The sequence below is a fragment of the Passer domesticus genome, chromosome 4 (genome assembly GCF_036417665.1).
Source record: "Passer domesticus isolate bPasDom1 chromosome 4, bPasDom1.hap1, whole genome shotgun sequence".
Classification (NCBI taxonomy): domain Eukaryota; kingdom Metazoa; phylum Chordata; class Aves; order Passeriformes; family Passeridae; genus Passer; species Passer domesticus.
The window spans coordinates 61408306-61431366 of NC_087477.1; the positions used below are offsets into that span (position 1 = coordinate 61408306).

Consider the following 23061-nt stretch of genomic DNA (forward strand, 5'->3'; position numbering starts at 1 on the left):
TTCCAAAATCAGAAGGAGGTGAAAAAGTCTGCCTCTAGAACCTGAAGTTCTTCTTTTAATTTTCAGTATGATAATTTTAACTTCTAGTTTAATTGGTATATTTACTTTGACACTCTCATGAAGTGTATGTGGCATTCAAAGTTTAATTTGTGGTTGAATACATTGCTTTGGGGGTTTTATATAGCATGTAGTTTAAATCTCTATTTGAAATGCAGACTTCAGTTCATCTCATAGTGCAAGTAATGCTTATGCAATGAAATAAGAAAAGCTATTGTCATTTAAACTCTTCTTGCTCTCTGTTGTTAGCAACACCGCAGAAAATTACCAACAAGAAAGCTGTTAAAAAGTCCACCTCTTACTTAGTTATGTGGCTTGGTTATTTATCTGCCTTTCATTTTCCTTGACAAAGCAGTGCTTTGTTTTGTTGATTTTTTTCCCTTCTTAATTCATACTACCATGAAGATTTTATAATCAGTGAACTGTGTATCTCTAATATGCATAATATTTTAAACGCTATTTTGCTGCTTATTAGATTAACTCAGAGATAATGTTCATACACAGAGTTCTTACAATGTATATATACATGCTTGAGTGGCATTGAATTACTTTATGCTGAATGTTCTATAATCTTCCTGAAGTGAATTTTTCAGGGTTTTCCTTGGTGTCAAAATATGAACATTTCACACATGTAAATTTCTGTAGTATGGCCATTGAAATTAATAAGCAGATATTATATATATCTCCAAATATTCCTAGGAAACACTAGAAATGTAAAATTTTTGGCTGTGACTTCATAAATATCATTTCTAGTATGTAATACCCATGGCACCATCTGTTATGATTTGGTGGTGTTGTGTAATAACAATTTGGCTATTGTATGTTGGGTTCACTATTTACTCTATGGATATAGCAGTTAATTGGGAACTTCCATAAGAGGAAGTAAGCAAAGAAGAAAAATATCACAAGATTTTTCCATCCTCTGCAGATGCATAAGAGTTGTCAAAAGACAATGACAGGTTTGTTAGTTTGCATGACTTTATCTCCAGTTCAGTCTCCTCCCCCTGCAAAACTTATTTTGACAGAAAGAGCCAAAGTTCAAGAACGAGGAACAACAAATGACAGCAAGTTGTTTTATTGGGGGGAATCTGTCAGACAAGGTTGTGTGAAAGAATCAGGATGAAGGACATTCTGTGTACGCAGAGGAAACAGTACCTGTCTTAGTTTTGGCAAAAGGCAGCAAATCCCTAGATGAGAATGATGTTGTATTTAAATGTTTTCATTTCTCCTTTCTTGACTTATTTTGTAATACAAAAATCTGATTCCCTTATGTTACTCCTCTGGATGTTGATGCTCTCTGAGAGGCGTGGCTGATTTTGGCCCAAGGGTCAGTTCAAGTTTGAAAACTACACTGAAAACACAGGTTATGTGGTGGTGAGGAGTAATCATACATAGAGCATCTTCCATGAAGACTGAAACCTGCTTATGAGTGGCCAGAAGTGTCCAAGCAAGACAGTAACACACATGACTTTGTGTTAAGTAAACATACTTTTTCTGTCTCCTTCTGGTACAGTATTATTTGATTTACAAAAACTGACTTCAGAATTCTCTCATTCTAGTTTTTACAAAAATGAGCAGTTTGTTTTTTAACCAAAATATTCCTAATTCTATAACGTAAAAGGACCCATTTTGATAAACTGCCAACAGTTTTACTTACAAACACTGTGGGGATTACAACCTTGTGTTTTGTCCTTCAGTAGCTAATTGCAAAGTAATGGTCATAACATAACTTAGTTATGTTCTATATCAAAACGTCAGGGGATACAGAGCAAATCATTCTTTATTTTAATCTCTCTTGTATTTTGATTTGTCACTAGATTTTTAAAGCAAAAGTTGCAAATTCTCAAACTATTTGAACATAATTGGTTCAAACATACTTTTGTCAATCAAGTTTCCACATAATTCTCTTGACTAGGACATTTTAGAGTCTTACTGTTTCAAACTGGCATAGTCTGAGATAGTATCCAGCCACAAGTCCTGGCTAAAGGAGACTTCATGTAAACAGAACAAAATAAACACGGATGACTAAAATAGATATGTGCTGCAAGTGGTTGAAAAGCTCTCAAGATGTTAGCACAGCTAAGCCAAACTTGGCTTAGCAAAAGTGGCTTTCCCTACTAATGGGGACTTTTACTGAAAGCTCACCAGAGCTATACCAAATACATTTTTATAATTTAAAATGTTCTTTATATATGAAGGTTGCCCTGGAGACTTTTTACACGTGTTCCATGGTGTTTGCCTTCTATTTTTTTATATAGCAGGTACTACTTCTTCTAGTCTATACATTTTAGCCAAACATCCCAAGAGCAGGAAACTGCATTTTGCTCTCACTTGCCCCTTTTGTCCTCTGCATTCAAGCTGATGCAAAGAAGGCCTTTCCCAGCAGCTGAACTTCAGGTTGTTCATTAGGACAGGGAAGCTGTCATTCTTCAGAGGTGCAGGGGAAAAGACTTCATGCACCTGCTTAGACACCAGCCCAAAAAAGTAAGACACAAGGTTGGAGTGGCAGAAGGTAAGACTGTACCTGGGAGCTCTTGCTCCACTGATTTCCATTTTACTGTCTTTCAGTGAGTGCTCAAGGTACTGGTATTCAACAGGCTAAGGCCATAAAACTGTATTACAGAATTCTTGTACTGCCAATGCAAGTCATAACCTAGAACCTAATTCTACTTCAAACAGTGCAAATGCAGAGACATGTTAGAAAAGAAGAAAGCTGTGAAAAGTGCTGTCTGCTTGGGTCTGTAAGGGGTTAGGAATCAGGAATTTTTGAACATGTCTGTTATTCTTTACATTTCCCATTCCTGAGCTTTGTAGTATGCTTGAAGCTGCTCCTTCTTAACCATTATATATTTAGGAAAACAAAAAGAAAATCTCAGTCACATCTCATGATCATCTGAAGGCATGCACAGTGTGTTGCAAGCAGTGTGAAAAAATCATGCGTTGAAAATTCTTTCAGCTTGATATTCCAGAAATAATTAATAGGTATAACCTGTGCTATGAATGGCTGAACTCTGATGATCAAAGGTGTGTTATGGCCATCTCTTTTGAGGAAAAAGGAGAAAATGGTGCTTTTTCTCTCAGGCCTCATGTAATCAACACTTAGAGCAAACTGTAGTTATCTTATGGAACTGTGAGTTCTAAGCCTTTTCCTCAAGGCTGTTTATGTGGGAGTACACTTTTCTTTTGCTTATATGCATAATTTTGGAGAAGATACTCAACTGTTTGGTCAAAAAGCCTATGCATATTCTGGTTTTACCTTTTACATATAAGTTTGCAGATGTCTTCTGGGGAAATATGTATATTGTTTGTGCACATTTTCAGATGCCTCTGTTTAATATTCTGGCTCATGCATTTATTAGTGATGCTGTGAGCTCCTTGTAATGGTCCTGATCATCACTGTTTCATCTTCTTTTCACTGCTAATTTGTTCTGCTTTGCATTCAGTAAAAGGAGGATGTCATTGATATCATAGGTCAGCAAAATTTTAAAATGAAGTGCCAGCAAGTCAGGCAATTGTAGGAAAGTGAGGGAAGTGTGAAAAAGGAAGATCTATGTGACACCAAGGTGAAACAGCAGTCCCAGAACAAATGGAAAAATAAAGAGAAGAACGTGTTTGTGTCCAGATCAGGGCTCCAGACTGCAGTGGTCCCTGGGACTTCTGATGCCTCCTGCTCCATAAAATGTCGTGTCTTTCAATGTGGAAGTTAATGCTCTCCTGTCATTGCTGATGATGAATTTGGGTCTTAAAAGTTGGTTTGTAATCTAGGAATATTATTTTGAAATGTAGCAACCATCCTTCTCTCTCACTTGCAGTTGGAGAGAAAATTACTTGCCCCCTCACAGGACCAGGTTCCATATTTTGTATTTCATACCGTTATTCTCTCTTGCATGAACAATAATTGATTTTAATTCTGCCTATACTCATAGAAGATGAAGGAGTGGAGAAGGCAGTGTTCACTTTTTCCTTGTTTGTTCCTCTAAGAGAAGCTAGTATAGTTTGAGAGACAATTAAATTCCGTCAGTATGCCATTCTTTTCCTATTATTTCTCTTTGCCAGCTTGTATCACAGTAATGCATGTAGGTATCATTTTTTGCATCTTTAAATCTGAACTCTTACAGATAATGCTGCAATTCAATTTGCAGCTTGGCTTGTATTCAGGGCTGGCATATCCTACCATAGCAATTTATTTATCATGTTGTTTACTAGATCATTTATGTAATTTGGAGAGAACAGACGTGGTTGCCAACAAAGCTTAAACAATTATTTCATTACCCAGAAGCATGAGATTGCAATCAGGAGTATGCCATTTGTTGTCATCTTCTGGCATTGTTGGAGAGCAAAAGCAGAGCTTCCAGCTGGTCTAAATAGCAAAAAAGTATTTTCACAAGGGATGATCCTTTGCCCTAGTTATCATGTAAAATTTTCTATCGATAGTCTTTGTGATTCCATTTTAAATTTACTTGTATTCATGGAATAAGTGACCATATCAATTTAGTTATTTGTTTTCCTACTTAACTATTCTTTTTGTTCCCACCATTATCTATTTTTGCTCTCTTATCTTTGTACCTGTTTCATCTATTTCTTTCATACATTTCTCTGGGCTTTCATCCATCACAATTTCTTGTACAGAAGTCTTTCCCTGACCTGTCTCATGAACTTACTAATTTTTCATTTCTGTCTTTTCTGAGGACTTATTTCTGCTTTGAGTGGACTCAAAAGTTATTCTAAAATGTAGTTGTTTTATTTATCCCTACATAAATAGTATACTAATAGTATACTTTCACCTCATCTGCCATTCACACTAGACTGTACTGATGGTTGCACTTTGCTCCTGCCATGAGTCCTGTTGTTCTTGTTTCATTACCTCTTTAGTACACTATTTCTGGAGTTGGAAAGTGCTTTTGGACAGGGATTATGCTGCTGTTTCTCCTGAAAAACTGGTGAGCTATCTGGTCATTGGTATCTTCCTCATATGTGTATGCTCTCCTTTTTTTAACTCTTAATACATTTAACACTCAAGAAAAAGTCTTCACACTTGATGGAAACCGAATCTTTTTTTCAGGTAATATGCTATTGACTTTCATTTAAAAAAATTGTCTGAGCAGAGATTGCAGAATCAGTCCAAAAGATTGTGAGAGTGTTGAACTCTGGCACAGGAAACTGAAAATTCACCTGAAGAGTGAATAAACTCCTCTGAAGAGGAAGCAGAGGAAGTGAAGCAAGAACTATTTGCTATATAGGTAGACAAAGTGTGCATTTTGTTCTCCACAGCAGGTATCTGTGATGAGCAATGCAAAGTAGCTTAACTTCTTTCAAGGAAGACTGAAATTGTCCTAGTGGCTGAGGTCCCTGTGGTGGAAAAACAAGTTCACTGTTTAGCTAGATTAAGCTGTTTTCACTGGGCTTACTATTTCACTTGGACTTCAGTGATTTTGTGGAGCAGCTAAAATGCAGTAAAAGTTCACACCCCGTTTTCACCGCACAGTGGCATGTTTGTGTGCACATGAAAAAAAACCAAAACAAACTTTACTTAATATGGTGACTTCCCAAAAGAGTTTTCAGAGGCCAACAGCAGTGTCCCTTTACTGTGGCTGTTCACAGCTGGGGATTGTAAAAAGGGAGGCTCTCATTGCTGAAGGCTGTGCAGACTCCTACCACAACATGGCATCTGCTGCAAGAGGAGCAGCAGGACACGGGTTTCAGGTGTGCTTGATGGGTGGGTGCTGTTGATCCACAAGATGGCATGTTAAAACTGTCCTTCTCTCACAGGAGCAGGATCTAAACACTGTTGTGTTAGTGTGAACTGGGGCTAAAACCTGCATACTCGGGAAAAGAAAGGAAGAACAGTTTCAAATTGGACCTAGTTTGAAATGTACCCCTTTTATTTTTGCAATGCAAAATTAGAGTGTCATGGGGAAGGAGTGAGGAAGAGCCCTTTTCTCTTACCACTGGAAGTAACTTGGTTTCTTCTTTCTTGTGTTGAGTTTACATTCACAATATGTCACTAAGTGGGCCCTGATTTGCTGTGATTCTGCCACTCTTGCCTCTTCCAGGATCTTTTCAGGGGTTTCATAAAAACCAAATATTTCTATTAGCCAAGAGTTCTTGTGGTTTGGGGATTATTAGCTTAAATTACTTTAACTTAGGCAATTCAAGACTTGGAGGAAATGAAAGTTCAGTCATATTTTAAATAATATACATTTGTAATTAATATTTTTACTTTTATTTTTTCAAGTTTGTACTGTACTAAACTTGTAAATTTTTGATTCTTTTTAGCTCTCTTCTAGCTTTTATGCTATTTACAATTTGTGTTTACTTCATTTTGGATAATAAAAAACAAAGTAAATAATTGTTTGCCTCACATGCACTAAGTCATTTATTATATTTGAATGACAAACTGCACAGACAGTGTTGAAATTCAGATATAATCCTTTCTATTTAAATTGAATAAAATAGTATAAATATTTAGTTTTATAACATTTTTCACTCTCTTCTTTTGTTGAATACGCCCTTATGTTTCACTTGCCTAATTTTTGTGTTCGTAAGGGACTGTTTTAGAATATATGGAAAAGGATGAAAAGGCTGTTGCTGGCTTTAGTAGATCTTAGATCAGACGGTCAGCTATTAATCTTTCACTAAAGTCACACTTATGGCCACACAAGGATCTCTGAAATATTAATAAAATCAAAATCATTGTTAATAATATTGTCTTTAAGTATCTAGGAGTTAATGTATTTGAATAATTAGTTCTCTGTTCAAATTTTTCTCATCACCTCTGTAGTGTTCCCAGTCTGATAAACATTGAGTGTATTTGAAGTATTTTGAGGGTTTTGTTGAGAACAGGTGAAGTCTGGTTCAACTTTTTACCATTATTCTGCAAACTTTCATCCAAACTTCCCCTCCACATCGGATTAGAAAAATCTTAATACAAAGGACTGTTTATTTCCAGTCCCTGATAATTGTTCTGTTTTCAATTGCCTTGCTACTGAAATGTTGCACATTCAGTTTTTCCCAACAGTTGCTATGTTCCTTAAAGGGTGTTGTTGTCAAAAGAGAGCTAATTGCTAGAAGGAACATTCTTCTTCCAGGGAAGGCATTACCTTTCCCAGCCATTCAATTTACGTAAGAGTTTCATACCTGTGCCAGAAGAGTTTCTTGTCTTTTGACTAAATGAGTGACCACAAGGAATCAGATTCATATTGGGTTACACAGTAAGGGACTTGTTAACCTGAGTGAATTAAGAAAAACCTCTTTTTACTGCTGCCTGTCTTTCATGATCTGCTGTGTTTCATCCCACAATGACAATATGCAGCCTCTCGCTGAGCTGTTGAAAACAGATTTGTTACCTGGGCTCACAGAGCCATCCTAGGGCTTTAAAAAAGCTGTACTTGGACAGAGTGTGACACTTAGAATGGGAGATAACTGATACTGTGGCTAGAACACCCCCAGGCAGTGTTCTGTGTCTAGGAAAACTAGATAAACTGTATGAGAACTTGCCATCATGGGGACAGAGGGGGATAATGAGATGCCTGTACAATGATTCTGATCACATATCTGTTGCCCATTTTAATTCTGGTCATCCTTCTGTGTTGAATTCCTGTAAATGGTGTTTTAAGTAGGGATTATAAATTAAGCCCCTCACAGAATTAAACTCTTATACAAACAGAAGATAATTATGTTGCTGAGCTCTTTAAAATATGGGTATAGGAATATCCAGTTTTCCCAGTTCAGAAATCTTTCAAATATTTCAAATGGGTACTATTGCTAAGATAAAACCTCCCCTTTGTAAATTACCTCCAAAGTTTTAAAATAAAATGAGCTTTTGTATAAGAATGGCAGGAAATATCCATAGTTTGATAGATCTTTTCCTTTAGTAAGAGAGAAGTATTCTGCCTGAATTTCCCTCAATGCTGTTTTTAACTATAGAAATAGCTGAAAGGTTAAATCCAGCCTTCCAAATTCCTTCCTAAGAGACTTCTTTGTAGTCTCAGTAAATTGCTAGTAGATTTTAATGAAAGAATTAATGTGATCAATCTCCAATTACATTTTTCCTTTTTCAAATGTGTCAGTCATTGACAATCTTTATGATAAAAAAAGGAGCTTATACTTTCCCAGATGTCTTCCTTCTTCAGTTCTTCATCTGTTTCCTTGATATGTTTTGCATAATATGGTTACATACATTAAATCAGCTATGCTAGCAGAAGGGGAAATGGGTTTTGTGGAAATGATTCATGTATTTCTTACATAAAGAGCACCATCTATTTGTCTCTGTAATATATGTATATTTCCAGTGGTAATAAACAGATAAGCCTGTTGTGACAAAAAGTGTTGGGATTTGTGACACAACTGTATCATAAAACCTGTGAAAAAGCAAATGTCATTTCTAACCAAGGCAGTGTAACAATTCTGTACTTTTAAAAACTTTTACTAATAATCCATGTAGTTTACCTAAGCAGAGGACAGAATATATTTCCATAGTGCTGCACATTAAATCCCATCCATTTAACATCTCTGATCCAAATAAAGAATGTGATATTTGTCTTCCTTTTTTGGCTCTGTCATCTATAAAATAGCTGTACTGATTTGCAGGTTAGCACTGTTGACTTTTCTTGCAGTAGGCAAGCTTACCTAGTCTGTAAATCAAATAGTCATTACAGTCACTAAAAATGTTTTAAATTTTACTCATCAGTAAAGAGAAAAAACAGTAAAATACATATTAAAACCTGCTTCAAAAAAAAAGGTCTTGGGGAAAAAATAGTAAGTAATAAGTTTAAACGTGAAATATTAATTCAACTTCTCTGTGCATAACCATTATCACAGTCTGGTCATTTATTGTGACGTAATACAGAGTATTTGAATGTTACTTGATCTAGATAATAGTATTGGAAGCAATCACACTGTAGTCAGGTGATTTAAAGGTATTATGTAAATATTGTTCAGAAACTATCTCCATACTTGGGATTCTTCACAAACCATAAGCCAAGTGTTATCCAGTAAAGGATCAGTAATACTTCAGCTTTACTCTGACAATATATTAAATCCTGATTTCAGTAAAAGCCAACCAACACTTATTAAGTGTCATGCTTTTCTTTTTTTCTGTTTCAGCTGAGACAATCCCAGTCGTACTGCACAGACACAGAATGCCTTCAGGAATGTGAGTAACTGTTCATATCAGGTTCAGGGAAGTAAAATGAACAGCAGTAATTAAAACACAGCCTGACTGCTCTTTAAAATGCAGAGGTTGATTTAATGTTATATGAATATATTATAATAAATCAAATAGTACAGTAATAGAATTTATGGGCTGGGGAGGTAATTTCTGAGAACCTGTGATGAACATTTGTACATTAGAAGCAGCATTGATGAAAGTCCTGGCGGTATCAGTAAACCAGCATAACCATCAGTCAGGCCCCAATTACTGAATCTTACTGTTGGCCTCTAAACAGGATGATTTGGGGAATGAGAGGGGAAAATTTGGAAGGTGCTTTATTTGTCCTCCTCAGATTCAGAGCAGCCTAAGCAATGAAGACTGGTACTGAGCACAGACACAGACACACACACAAGTGTTCACAGCTGGGGCTGGGTGATGAACTGTCAGTACTGTGACCCCTCTACTCCACTGTGAGGAAGAGGAGGCTCTGACTCATAAGCTGACATGCACCATGACTGCATCTCTGGTGATTTGGCGTCTGTGTAGTTAATGAAGAAGAGAACTGATGTTACACTTCCTTGGAATTTGTTGTGAAATGCATCAAAAAACCTCTCCCAAACGTTGAACAGTACTAGGTCAGTCAAACATTCCCAGAACTGACAGTGAAGCATAGCTGTGTGGAGGTTATGCAGTAATGTAAGCATGCCCTGAGGCATTGAGACACTTTCCCTGAGCTAGAGGGAATGCTGTCAAATGTTTGTAAATAAAAGTGAAGTGGATCTGTCTTTCCTATATCACTTTACCAGTTGAGCATGTGAACTCAGCTTGCATCAGGACTGCTGTAATGCTTTGAGGGAGCAGCAAGCACCTGAGCAGTGCTCTTGTAAGCAAGAGCGGCTGGTGCCTGTGTGTTTCACAGGTCTAGGAGCAGTGCAGGCAAGGTTTCCAGCATCTTGGAGGGAGTGCATATCTTTGTTCACCCTCATGCTCCTCCCTCTTCACTCTCCTGTAAAACCTGTTTAGAGATGGGCTTGCACTGGGCTCTGCCAGTGTGAAACAATCCCTGATTCAGTGCTATGCTGCCTGAAAGAGGAAACTGAGCTGTCCCACATAGCCCCTGAGGAAAAGATGGTGTGGTGCACATGTGCTGTGCAGTGCTGCTGGCTTACTCTTTCTTTATGGGCTTTGTTAGTTACACTGTCTATGACTTCCATCACTCCTCCTCTTCCAGATGCACCTGTCCAAGGGCAGACTTTTTAGTCTCCCACACCATAGACTTCTATGTAGTTTTTTTAATCACATGCATGTAGGAGAGGGAAAGAGGCAGATGATGAATATTTTCTATATTAGAAGGAGGCACAGACAGGGCCTGGAGCTTTCTGAGCTTTAGTCCGCAGTCAAAACCAAGCAACGGTAGATCATTCTCACTCACACCTTGGGAGTCTTGGATCATTAGTATTTATGAAGCTTTTAGACTAAGGACTGTATAAATGAGTAAGTTCTGATATGGGTGGCCACAAAGCCTGTGGGATAGCTTTAGTGTTACCAAGCTATAGTACAGTGGGGATTTGAATGGTTTGCAACAAATAGCTTTCCATTCTGAGATTCTTGTAATAACTGTCTGTGCAGATGCAAGCAATTTGGCAGCAATTGTTCCAAACCAGTGGTTTGTTTCAAAAACCAAAGCAAAAATTACAGAGTAAATCTTTTCCTATGTTATTATATTGCTTAAATTTAGTTCTAGCAAAGGTATTTTTCTGCTGATGCAATGACACAGCCTGCATATTTGTCACATTATTTTGTGGTGCTTCTGTAATGCTGTGCTCGTGGCAATATGTAAGACCCCAAGAGTCAAAGGCAAAAATAAACAGATTGAGCCTGGAGAAGCTTCTAGAGAGGTTTTCAGAAACATATTAAAATAATTCTGGGCCAGTCTTCTGTCCATTGCTTCATCCTATTTTTATGAGCTGTAAAGTGATGAGCTTACGTTTGAGGTGGGTCTCCTCTTCCCCGGGTCCCACAGCTCCGCTTCCTGTTACTTGTTGACTTTGATTCCTCACGTCAGAATCTCGATATGAGCGTTTTTGCTTCACTCTCACCAATTCACTGATTCCTGGAATTTGTCTTCCTTCTGGAAGCACAGCTGGGAATGTTGTCATACACAGATTCTTAAGTTGCAAGGTTGTGGAATAACTGATGAGATGTATGTGGTTTTGTTTTGGGAGACGTCAGGGCTGGGGTTCAGCCAATGTCACAGCAGCATCATGTGTTGTGCTGCTGCTACCAGCTGGAAATTTTCAGAAACACCCTCTGTTGATTCTTCTGAGCATGCTTTGTTTTTTCAGCCCTTGATTTCGGTTCTTTTTTTGTTTGTTTTTTAGAGCCATATCAAAGCAGTAATACCAGGTTTCCCTCATTCACTTTTTTGTGTTATTATCTGTAAATTCTTACTTACAATTCATGGCACCATTATGTTATAGTGGTTTCCCTGCAGAGTTATCTGCCAGGGTCACGACCAGTGCTTTTGGATTTAGGTATAGGAAGATATGAGCACCACTTCAACAAGCATTTGGGCACTCTGCTTGGTGGATGTTCATCTGCTGGTTCTCCATCAGAGTATCTGCTGTGGCATTAAAGCATGTGTCAGAGTCTGATAACTGTTCCCTCCATTTCAGTGGGTGCCTTGCAGAAAAGAAAAGGCCGTAAGTTTTGAATAGGCAGCACATTTAATATTCTGTTGGGATTGTTAATGCTCAGCAAAACAGAAGATCTTAGAGTTCCCTTGAAATGAGGAATAAGAGCAGTAGTTCTTTTCTGAGTTCTGTCTAATGCAAGTGGAGCACGGAGGTTCTCTGACGTGTGGCAGTTGCCACATCAGCCTAGGGAGGATCCCAGCTGGTACTGATCTGCTCTGATGGCTCATGGCCCTTCACAGTCAGCCTTCCCTGTCAAAGGAAATGAGGGGCTACAGAGTTTTTTCTGTGTTCTAGCAATTTCCAGACGTTGACACCCTAATTTACCACATTAATATTTTCAGCACTATTCTCAGTGCTCTGCTAGGTTTTAATGTGGTCAGAGATGACTGTCTCAAGTGTTGTCTACTCTACTTCCAAATTTTTATGCAATTTAAAATGAATACGTATATGTGATTCATCTTGATTTGTATTCATCTAGGGCAGTCGCAGCAGCCCAACCTAACAGCTTGAAATGGCTGCCAACTCTTCCCTCCCTTTTCTGGGAATTCCCTTCTCCCTTCCTCTGCTGCTCAAGTCCATTTTGGCTTTCTCTGGGTTCCTTATCCCTGCCTTTGAAAGCGTCAGCTTGTAGGCATTATCTCCTGAAGGTCTCATGGGCTCTTTGTCTTCCCTGATGATTCATTTCTGAAATACTTCTCTTCATACAGTTTTATGCCTTTCCTTCACAGAAGAAGCGAGGCTTAAAGCACCATGTAAAGAAGACATAATCAGAGACCATGCTTTTGCCTTCCTGCATGCAGATATTTAACAGGTTTTACCAGGGTCAATCTGTTTATATTCCAAAAGAAGATATTTCTGCCATGAGAGGGCAGACAAAAAGCACCACATGGAATACATTTTTACAGTAAAACAAAAGAAATTTCTCCTCTTTTTTTAGAGTACAGCCTCACTCTGAAGGAAAAACTTCATTTTAAGAGCACTAAGTTCATGTAAGGGTATTTAACATGGGCACTTAGTAGTTTTAATATTGTATTCTTGAGATTTCAGTTGCACCATCAGGAATTGGTTGACCTTTAATCTTTAAAAACTCTTTTTACCAAACTCATAATTTTAATAGCTTTTATTGCCTTCTAGAACCTCAAATGAATCTGCAAACATCTGTCACAAAGGATTTTTTTTTCTACTTTCCATTTCTTTCTGGGAGAAGACTGGTTTGTGTGGCCTAGGCTCTCCTTCTGTAGGAAAAAGCAAATCCAAAAACTGTTTCTTGTACGGAGCCACAGATAGGATTCACTGTAATCACTAACTCCCATGAAAGCCAATCCCACAATCTCAGACCAGCTCCTCATAAAGCTTTCTCCTGCAGAGAGATAATTCAGCCATGCTGTAAAAAATAAATAAATTCCAGGTAACACAGCGCCAGAACTGCTCACAGGCATCATTCAGAAGTGTGTGGATATGTATGTATGCCAAACCCAGGGGACCAGATACTCTGAAAATAAAGACCTTGGGCTGGATTCAGTGTTGCAAGGAAAGGTAGGTTAGAGACTGTGTGTCATGTCTCTCAGTGACATGGGAATATGTGCTGTTAAATTCTGTACTAGTTGGTGTGTCTGGAGCACTGGAGATTAATAACCAGATCCATCCATCAAAATGGGTGGTGGCAGGAACATTCATCTCAGACCAGGACAATCTTCTATCCATCTGAAAATATTAGAAAATACCATTCACAGGTGCTCTTAGAGGATAACCTTTAATCTTCAAGGAATCAAAACATCACTTCTAAATTACTTGCCAAAAAATACCAGTTATAAAGGAACTGTGACTGTGAACTCTTAAAAAGATTTTTTTTCTGCCCATCACCATAAATTCCATTCTGCTTGGTTTCACCTTCACGCAACTGTTCTTTTATTGGTAAGCTGGTTTTATCTGATTATTTTGTAATCTCAGGGATGGAGGTCTTTGTAGCAAGATTGTTGTCTCCTACATATAACTGCTTCCAGTAGCTGAAATAGCTTCCTGTCTGTTCTGTTGATTTGTGATGCAAAGCTTTGAAAAGTTGGATTCAACCCCAGCTGTGTGAAATTTTGCTTATCCTCTTCCCTGTAAGAGATTAAAGTAACAGATTCTGAAATATCTCACATCCTTATTAAAGCACACAGTCATTTGTGAGAGATGTGGGTTTAATAGTTCTTTGGAAAGTGTAAACATTGTTGCCTGTTTTAGTGTCTGGCATGCCTTGAGTAGGTAGTACAGGGCCAGTGAGATCAGCTACTGTCTTGCTTAACTTAGTTCAGAACATGTTTCAGCACATTTGGTTCCATCTGAACTGTATTACAGCACAGGCTGGAAAAAGCTGTCCTGCAATGAACACCTGTGGTTTCCCTCTGTGCTCCCCTCTGCTCCCTTCCCTGACCTGTAGCATGACCTGATCTGGCACCATTTGCTCACCCCAACTTCTGGTTAACCACCACAGACCCTAAGTGCACCAATCTTCAGCAAAAATTCCAGAAGGCAGTCGGACTAGTCTGTTTCTCTGCATTGTATGGGGAATCCTGACTAACAAGTCATCTGAATTTTCAGTCTTCTACCAGAAATATTTGCCAGAGCAGGTACCTAAGGCCTTCTTACTTGTTGCTGCAGGTAGTCTCAGAGTGGTTATTAATGTTGTCTGGAAGCCCCAAAATAAAGCAGTTGTTCTTTTCATGCCAAATTATAGTGCTAGTCTCCTGGAGTGCATATATAAAGATTTTTCCAAAATTTAAATACTGATATATGTTGCTGATAATAATAGTATTTTGGTCAACAAAACTGAAGGTCTAAACTCTTACCTTCACAATTCATATGCTTTCAAAATCAATTGTGTAAAAGTTTAGTGAATTAAAGGCTATAGCTTTCTTATTTATATTCTGTGCACTATGCCATCTTCTCCATATACAAAGCCCTTTTTTCACTCAGATATTCAAAAGAATTCTCACTTGTAATTGCATATAATTCTAATAATAAAATTCTTCTACATTAGCAACATCTCGAGTTTTGAAGTGTCTATATTTTGGACATTTAAAAGGCAAAAGCAGTCTCATTTGCTCATACATGTTAATGGTGGTATTTGTGCTGTGAGAAGCATGAACTTCTATAATGCATGGATTTTTTTCTTCTTTGGCATTTTTGAGTGGATGTGACGTTAGTAAAGGACACCAGTCCAACAGCCCCAGCTCATGAAGCCTTATTCCCAGAGCAGCAGTGTGGAGAATGGCATAGCTCTAAGCTTCCCTGCAGGGCCCCTCTGCTGTGTTATGAACAAACCCTTTCCATGGAAGAGCCTCTGTTAGCAATGCTGCCCAGGATAACAGTGGTGAGGGTGGTGCTGTTGTTTCAGCATTAACCTTCAAGGAAATTATTCCAGCAGGGTAGAAGTTATCAAATAAATGTTAAATAAGAACAAGCCAGCCAATACTGAATCCAGACTTGACTCCATAATCAGGTGATCCACATAAGACAACTTGAAAATATGACAGACACAAGTATCTCTGTGGAATTTTCTGGATGTTAAAATGTTCATCTAGTGTAATAAAATAAAATAGCTGTTCTCTTTCTGAAGGTTATTCCTTATAGCTTTGAATTAATTGCTCTGTATCAGTTGATCATCTAGACAATTAATGAAGATGTTAGGCCTTCAGATAGTATAATAAATGGATTCATGAGAGTACCATAGGTAATTATCTATACATGGTTTTGCACTTCAGCTGACAAGATTAGTTACTGTTTTCATACTTGAACTTATGTTTTCAGAGGAGAAAAGTTATTTTAAAATGTGCAGGTATTTGCAAGAGTTTCTTGATCTAAACAGATCAACCAGCCATTTCTAGCCTGAAGGTATTTTCTTAAATTTATTTCCACATGTTGATGTTTCAGGTATTCTGTATGAAAATTTGGTGTAAAAATTTTATATTGTGTTCCTGGGCTTCACTTTGGTATCTCTGCAGCATTTTTTCCCCTCCTGCCAGATACATTACTGCCAAAAATACCACATGACCTGGATGATCAGTCATGGAGATCTGGCTTATTGACACTGAAATATCTTCAAACAAACTCTCAAGAAATACTTAAGAATAGATTCAAATAGATTACCATTAATTTGCTCCCTTCTTGCTGAAAATTAGCATGTTTTCTGTGTGGGGCCTAACAATGGAGCCTAAGCTTTCATCAGTTTAGTCTTACTGTTTTATTTGTTTGAGGCAAAAAAAAAAAGACCAATATACATATGGCTTTTCCTACATGACTATATTCTGCATTAAGTTTGATTTCTTAAAAATCAAGTTTGATTTCTTAAATGTGAAGAGTGTGTTTATCATCTCCAGTTACTAGGAGCTAATATGAATTGAGAAATATTCATGATAATTCTAAGAATACCAGTGAAATATTATGAAATAGATTATTCTATTTTCAGATGGGTAAGAATTGTGATAAAATACAGCATTACTGTCTCAAAGCCAAAATGAGGGACTAATCAGAACACTCCATTGAAAAATATTTCAGGTATTTTTTCCTGAGATTGCATTTTTGGTTTCACTTGGGGAAAAGAACTCAGCTGTTGTTACTCTGTTATAACTTGAGTTTTCCTTGTCTGTAGTGCCAGGACCAAACTCCTCCAGTGACAATGGCATCAGCTTTGCCATGATTATGATGGCCTGGGTGGTGATTGCTCTTGTCTTGTTCTTACTGAGACCTAGTAATCTAAGAGGATCAAACACAGTCGGAAAGCCAACCAGCCAACACAATGTAAGTGCATCTTCAGGTGCCCTGCAAGGAAATTCTGTAATAACTTAAATCTATTTTGGTTTAATATACACTGTCTCAAAGTAATTTTTTCCCGATCTTTTTCACAGTATTTTCTTGGAATTCCATTAAAAATTAAAATGAGCTAGACCAAAGTGAAAGGAATCATGAAGGCTAAGTGTGGGATGGAGCAGGTGCAGTGTCCTCTGGACAGTGCCTGTCCCTGGATGAAACTGCCTCCTGCCTTCTTGGGTGAAAGGGGACAAGCACTGCCTTTAAGAGAAGTCAGTAAACAAAATTGCAGCATGATACTTTGACAAGGGTGGTCTTTGTCCTAGATGTGGGATCATGAAAAATCTCAATTAATGCAGGAAAAAGTATAGTTTTTTGATGCTCATTTTCTCTAAGTATTTTAAGAGATACTGAAAAACCATGAAAGAAAACACAATGTAACACTTCTGAGTTCTTCTATTACTATATCTTCCTATGTGAAACAATGTGTCTAATTCTGTACCTGCTTTTTTTTTTTTTTCCTTTCCTCCTCTCTTCTCCCAAGGGACAAGAACCACCAGCCCCACCAGTGGACTAGGGCATTCAGTATTGGAAGAGTTCAGCAGCTAAAACCTTGCACGACCAAATGAACGAAGTGACCAGATTCCTCCTAACCCCCACTCAATACGGTTCTCTTTTCTCCTTTATATAGAGCAGAGTTATCACTCAGCAGTAATCTTCATGAACTGCTTTTAGCAACTTCAATTTTAAGTTAATTTTTGCTTTGTATGTTATTACAATTCCTATACGATTGTAATTTGAATAATGGTAAGGCATTGCAGGGGTTTTTTGGTTGTTACTGCGGACATTCCACTTAATCTTTCTGTTACAGTGATCCTAATTTCTTTGACGTGATTTCTGATATGCATTGGAAGAAAAAGAAAATCCCAGTCCACCTATAAGAATGAAAGGTTACTGACCTTTCTTCAGATTAATTTTCTTCTCCAGTATGTTTTTGAGAGTTGATATTATGGTTGGAAGTACTTAGTTATGTGCTGAGAAATAGAAATTGTTTTATATTTGCCCTGGTTTCAGAGCAGCATTTATTCTGGTCTCCGGACCACTAACACAGTTTTCAGGGTTGCTGGCAGAAGCATGGATTGTTCACTAGAATTATACCGTGTGTGTGCATGCACACGTAAGTGAACGTGATGATTGCCACTGTCAAAGCTTTGATCTATATATTGGGAACTTTACACAAAAGATTATACCACCAAAAAAGTTAATTCAGCCAATTTGTTAATAAATTGTATGTCTTATTCAATATGTTGTGAAAAAACATATTCTAAACCCAGGTGTGTTTACTTACAGACTTTATTAAAAGAGAAATTTAGTAAGAAGAACTTGGTAGAATTTTCTGTCCTGGCATAATCTTTTCATAATTGGTACCTTAACAAGATTTTAGCCATGATGTAATAGATATTGGACAGGATGAAATCATACCAAGTTACCACAGTTACCAACTTTTGGTATACAACATGTACTGGATTATTCAGGTTTTTTCACCTGTATGTTATCAGCAATTCTTAACATTTCATCCTTATCTACTAGTTGTAATTGTAGACTAACAAACTTGCAGGTGACTACATATGGCATGTCTTGTCCCTCTAATAATGTGTGTATGTGTGGTATGTTTAAGTGTGTGTATGTGTGGCTGTGCACGCACCTGTGCGTATCTCCCATTGTGGCAAATGGGAATGACTTTTTTATGTACATTAATTTAAGAACATTTTAAAGATGTACAGAAAAGCAACACTGTATATTTTTCTTGTTCAATTTGAAAAAGTGATCAGAATAATATAAAGAACATTTTTATGTTACCAACATGAAACTTCTTTCCTTAAAGGTCAGTAGAACAGACATATGGGAATTCTAAGCCTTACTCTACAAACCTTTATTTCATGAGGACTTTAATTATGGAGCTGAAGGAACTAACTCTTAAATTTCAAAAAGGTTTGTATTAATGGGCTCTAACAAAAATCTCACATCAGATCCCATGGTTGACAGATGCAGGGTTTTGCTCTTCAGGGTAAATGGTGAGCCAGCTAAGCCTGCTTGTAAAGGTATAGTGTAGACCTGAAGAAGGGCTTCTGTAATTTGATGTAATTGACCTTTGAATTTCTGTGGAATACTGTGCTCCCAAGCATAGGAACATGTTTGAAAAAAAAAAAAAAAGAAAAGAAAAGAAAAAAAGAAGAAGACTGGGCCAGGTGCTCTCAGTGACATTAGTGCAGTGCCATGTAAAGCAATGAAACTGCAGGAGAGAAGCTGAGAGAATTTGTCCCATTCCAATAATGTACAGGCCACAAACACTGTGTAAAGATGTCACTGGGACAAGCACTCTGCCAGTGCTTACTTTTTGCCTTCCGTGTACATTTGGGATGCTGTTCAGAACAAGTAATACAGCATCATTTTGTTGAACCCACAAGGAAATGTATATAAGCTCCCACACTGACCTTTTTTCTCAAAGGATTTTTGGCCAGGATTCTTCACTATTGGAGGCATAAAACAAGCTTCCAATTGATTAAAAAGCCAACTGAAATAGGCTTCCATTCAGAGCACTACTCCTCATTCTGTTGGGAGTTGGTGAGATTTACAGGAGATGCTCCTCACTTCTGAGGATCAATCTCACTTAAATGTCTGTTTATGTATTTATAAAACTTACCACGTGCACCCAACTCTAAGAGTCTTGGCAAATGAACTTTTTGTTCAGAGGAATGTTGTGATTTACCTTTAAATTAAATGTCTTTGCTTGAAATTCCTCTAATTGTCCCAGTGATTTTATACATGTATGCTTTCCTCATGTAAATTGCTATTTTAAATTTTCTATGTAAAAGAAAAAGAACATTGGAAATATTTTATTGTAAAATGTTTTACTAAAGAGCCAGGCCACTATCCCACATCAAAATGTATGCCTTTTAAATTCAGATACTCTCTCCAAGACATAAAATTCAGATCAGCACCCTTAATTAAAATAAAAGTAACCATAGGACTGTATTTTGCCACTCTTATTTGTGTTAAATAGTGCCTTACTCACCAAGTAGTTGCACTGAATTTGTGGAACTACTCTGAGATAATGTACTAGTAGCAGCTTTAGTAAGGGTGGTAGAAATCTGGCCTTTAGTGATGTAATTTGTGATTAAATAATTGTATCATGGTTGCAGATGTTTATGGTAAATTTTGGGAAGAGATTAGTGGTATGCAAAGCTCCAGGGTATGATCAATTCTGTAATGATGGTTTTAAGCTTGGTTAGTCAGAGATGCAAGTTGTAGCAACTTGGAAAATATGGAGGGAAATTTACAATTATACCTTAACTTTGTTAAAACAATAGTATTTTAGAGTCTGCTTAACACAATTACTATACTCTGAAATGAGAAATCATATGTATTCATGCACTGTCTGCAGATCACTTAGCCTTGTAATATTGATTGAAAAAGGAAGAGTGAAGATGTTATGTACTTAATGTAAATCGGTGGTTTAAAATATCTGAATTATGCCAAACAAAAAATCATCTGTGCCATTTGCAGTTTCCTAGTAATCTTTTACTGAGTACTTGGATTGGGATAAAGGGCTTGTACTATGCACTTTTTATTGACCTAACAAAATAAATAGCAATCATTAGTAAACTTTTGTCTTTGTCTTTTAGTTTTTGTATAAGATATAGATAGGGCTGCACCAACCTATCAATTTCTAAGGTAATTTGAAATCATCAAAAAATAAGAGTCAGCAAAATTAGTGTGTCACCTGTAACTTTTAAAACATAAATTCTAACTTTTCTAATGGACACTTGTCTACTGTATCTCAAGCAAGTCAGAACAAATAAAAAGCAGTTTCCAATACTTTGATGACCAACATGGATACCTCTGCCTTTTGCTCTGCAAAGTAGTTATGAAAACTAGAAAGTTAGAAATAATACAGGAAGAAAAGTAATGACAAATATGCTGATTGTGTTACTTTGTTTCAGATCAAATCCTACTACTTTGGGATTGCAATCTGTTTTCCAGCTCTAGATCTTGGCAGTGTTGGACCCAGAGCTGCTTTGAGGAAGGAAGGTGCTGCAGTGGCTCTAAGGCAGTGCGTAGGAGCAGTAGAGACCTGCTGCTTCCTCACTGTTCCATGAAGTGCAGCACTCTTCTCTGGAAGCAGAGCACCAAATTCTGAGCACTGCCTTAACAGCAATTCAGATCCCTCATTAAGGATTCCTGTGCTAATCTGAGGAAGAAAAGGAGAACCAGGGGAGCATTAGGTTTTAAAATAATGTATAACTATCCAGAGATAGTGGCAATAAATACCAGAGAATCAGAAACAAAATCAGAATAATATAATAACAACAACAACAAGAATTGACAAATGTTTTAGGCATTTGAGTCAATCTAAACAGTACAAGATCTTACTCAAATATCTAATGTTAGCTCATCAAAATTTACCTTTTTACTCAAACATGAGATTATAAATAATCCCTGAAACTAAAGCTGAACTTCTAAACACACTTGTTAAAATGTTTGCCAGAGATGCAGATGCCTATTGGGAAAAGTGATGCAGAAAGAAAATTGCCACAAATTTAAATTCACATTGTTGAATAGATCTGTACAAGGCCTAGCTGTTCAAGATCACCAGCAATTTGAAATTACTCTGCCCCAAAGCCTGAAAAAAAATTACCCTATTTAGGATGTTTGGGAAAAATACACCAGATCATTGCAGCAAAATATCCCATTAAGTGAATTCCTTGCAGCAGTGGACTACTTACATCCTTTTCTCCTTCTCTTTATTTTTCCAGTACCAGCCAATGGCCTGCAGTGCCATTCACTGCAAAGGTCTGCACCTTGGGGTGGGGGAACTTCCAGGCAACATCAGATGAAGATTTTTCTTTTCATATAAGAAAAGTAACTGAACACTTGTATGAAAATTGCCAACTCCCATAGCAGACACTTTGTAGTTAAATATAATAGCTACAAGAATCTGGCTTCCACACTACCTTTTTAATATCTGCAGGTCAGAGCACTGGCTAGAGGGGTTGTCTGAAACAAATGTGCTTCAATATTTGGCAATATATATTAATTCACCCTATAATACAGCATTTTAAAGGTTTCATTCTTCTTGCCTTTATGGAAAGTGTTACTGAAAATAAAGCAGTAATTGATAATCAAAGATCACATGTAGCAAGGTTTAAGAAAACAGTCCTTTGCATTTTGTTGTTACAACTTCCAAGCTATAAATGATGAAACAGAGGAATATTTTTGCGACTACGTAGTTTTCAGACTTATAATTGGTTTAAAATTAATTTCTCCTGCAAAAACTGTCCTTAAAATCTAGAGATGAGAAAATATGTTTCCTTTAGCAGACCAGTGAAAAACCCCACTACTGTATGACATTCTGAAGGTTACAGCCATTGGTTTGATATAAAAAGCAAGTCTTAAAAAAGGTGTTCAGTTTAGGACAGAACTTGAAATGATAAATGATGAGATGAAAATTATTAGCAAGAAAACAACCCAAAGAAGCCTCCACAGGACTGGCACTACACCAAACACTGCAGGTAATGCATCAAAATCTGTTTTCTTGTGATGATGAGTAAAATTGGGTTTCTTCAATTCCCTTAGTGATTTCATGCAGTCTTGTTTGAAATAGAAAATTCAAATAATCATTCTCCCCTTCATCAAATATTAGCTTGCAGTTTGAATCACAAATGCATCTTGTCTCTGACACTCCCTCCTTCTGCATTGTGTTGGGCTCCAGTATGTAAGGGGAAGAGATTAAACCAAATTAGCTTTTTACTATACTGTGAGGGTAGATCAAATCTTTACCTTATTTTATGCAAACAACTGTTATGGCAATGGGACAGCTCAGCTGAGTAAAACCCTTCAAAGAAGGGATGCTACAGGATGATTTCTCTCCAGTGGGGCAGTGATGAAAAGCTGTGCCTTACGTGGCTGTTCATACTTCCATTGCATTAGTTCCAGCATTTAATGTTTCCTTACAGTTGAGGTGGCTGTTAGCCTGAGAGGGCTCTCCTGCTGGGAGCTGCAGTGTGCCCCGTGTTCAGAAAAGCAATGCTGCTGCCCCCAGCACTGCTTCTGGAGGAGCAGCCTTGATGTCTGGCATGAAGTGTGTGGTTTCCAGAAAAACATCAGAAGAGAATGAAAAAAAAGAGGCACTTACAAAACAACAGATAGGCCACCAAACGTAATCATGCCTGGAAGGAAGTGTGAATAATTTCTCTGTATACTGAGAGCTTTAAATAATGTAATTAGAGGAAGGTCATGTACTGGGAAACAAAATGTTGTGCAGTTACTTAAAGAATGGGGTTTGACAGGATATTTTCATCAGAG

General features: G+C 37.4%; 1 protein-coding gene across 3 annotated transcripts in view; it reads left to right on the forward strand.

Annotated features, from left to right (window-relative positions):
• Positions 1-20361, forward strand: part of SMIM14 (small integral membrane protein 14) — a 53034-nt gene extending 32673 nt beyond the window's left edge. For all 3 annotated transcript variants that reach the window (XM_064418380.1, XM_064418379.1, XM_064418378.1), the window contains 3 exons: positions 9163-9211; positions 16538-16686; positions 17240-20361. In XM_064418380.1, coding sequence (XP_064274450.1) covers positions 9163-9211; positions 16538-16686; positions 17240-17272 — 231 coding nt within the window. In that variant the 3' untranslated portion in view covers positions 17273-20361. The remainder of the gene's footprint in view (positions 1-9162; positions 9212-16537; positions 16687-17239) is intronic.
• Positions 20362-23061: the final 2700 nt, after the last annotated feature.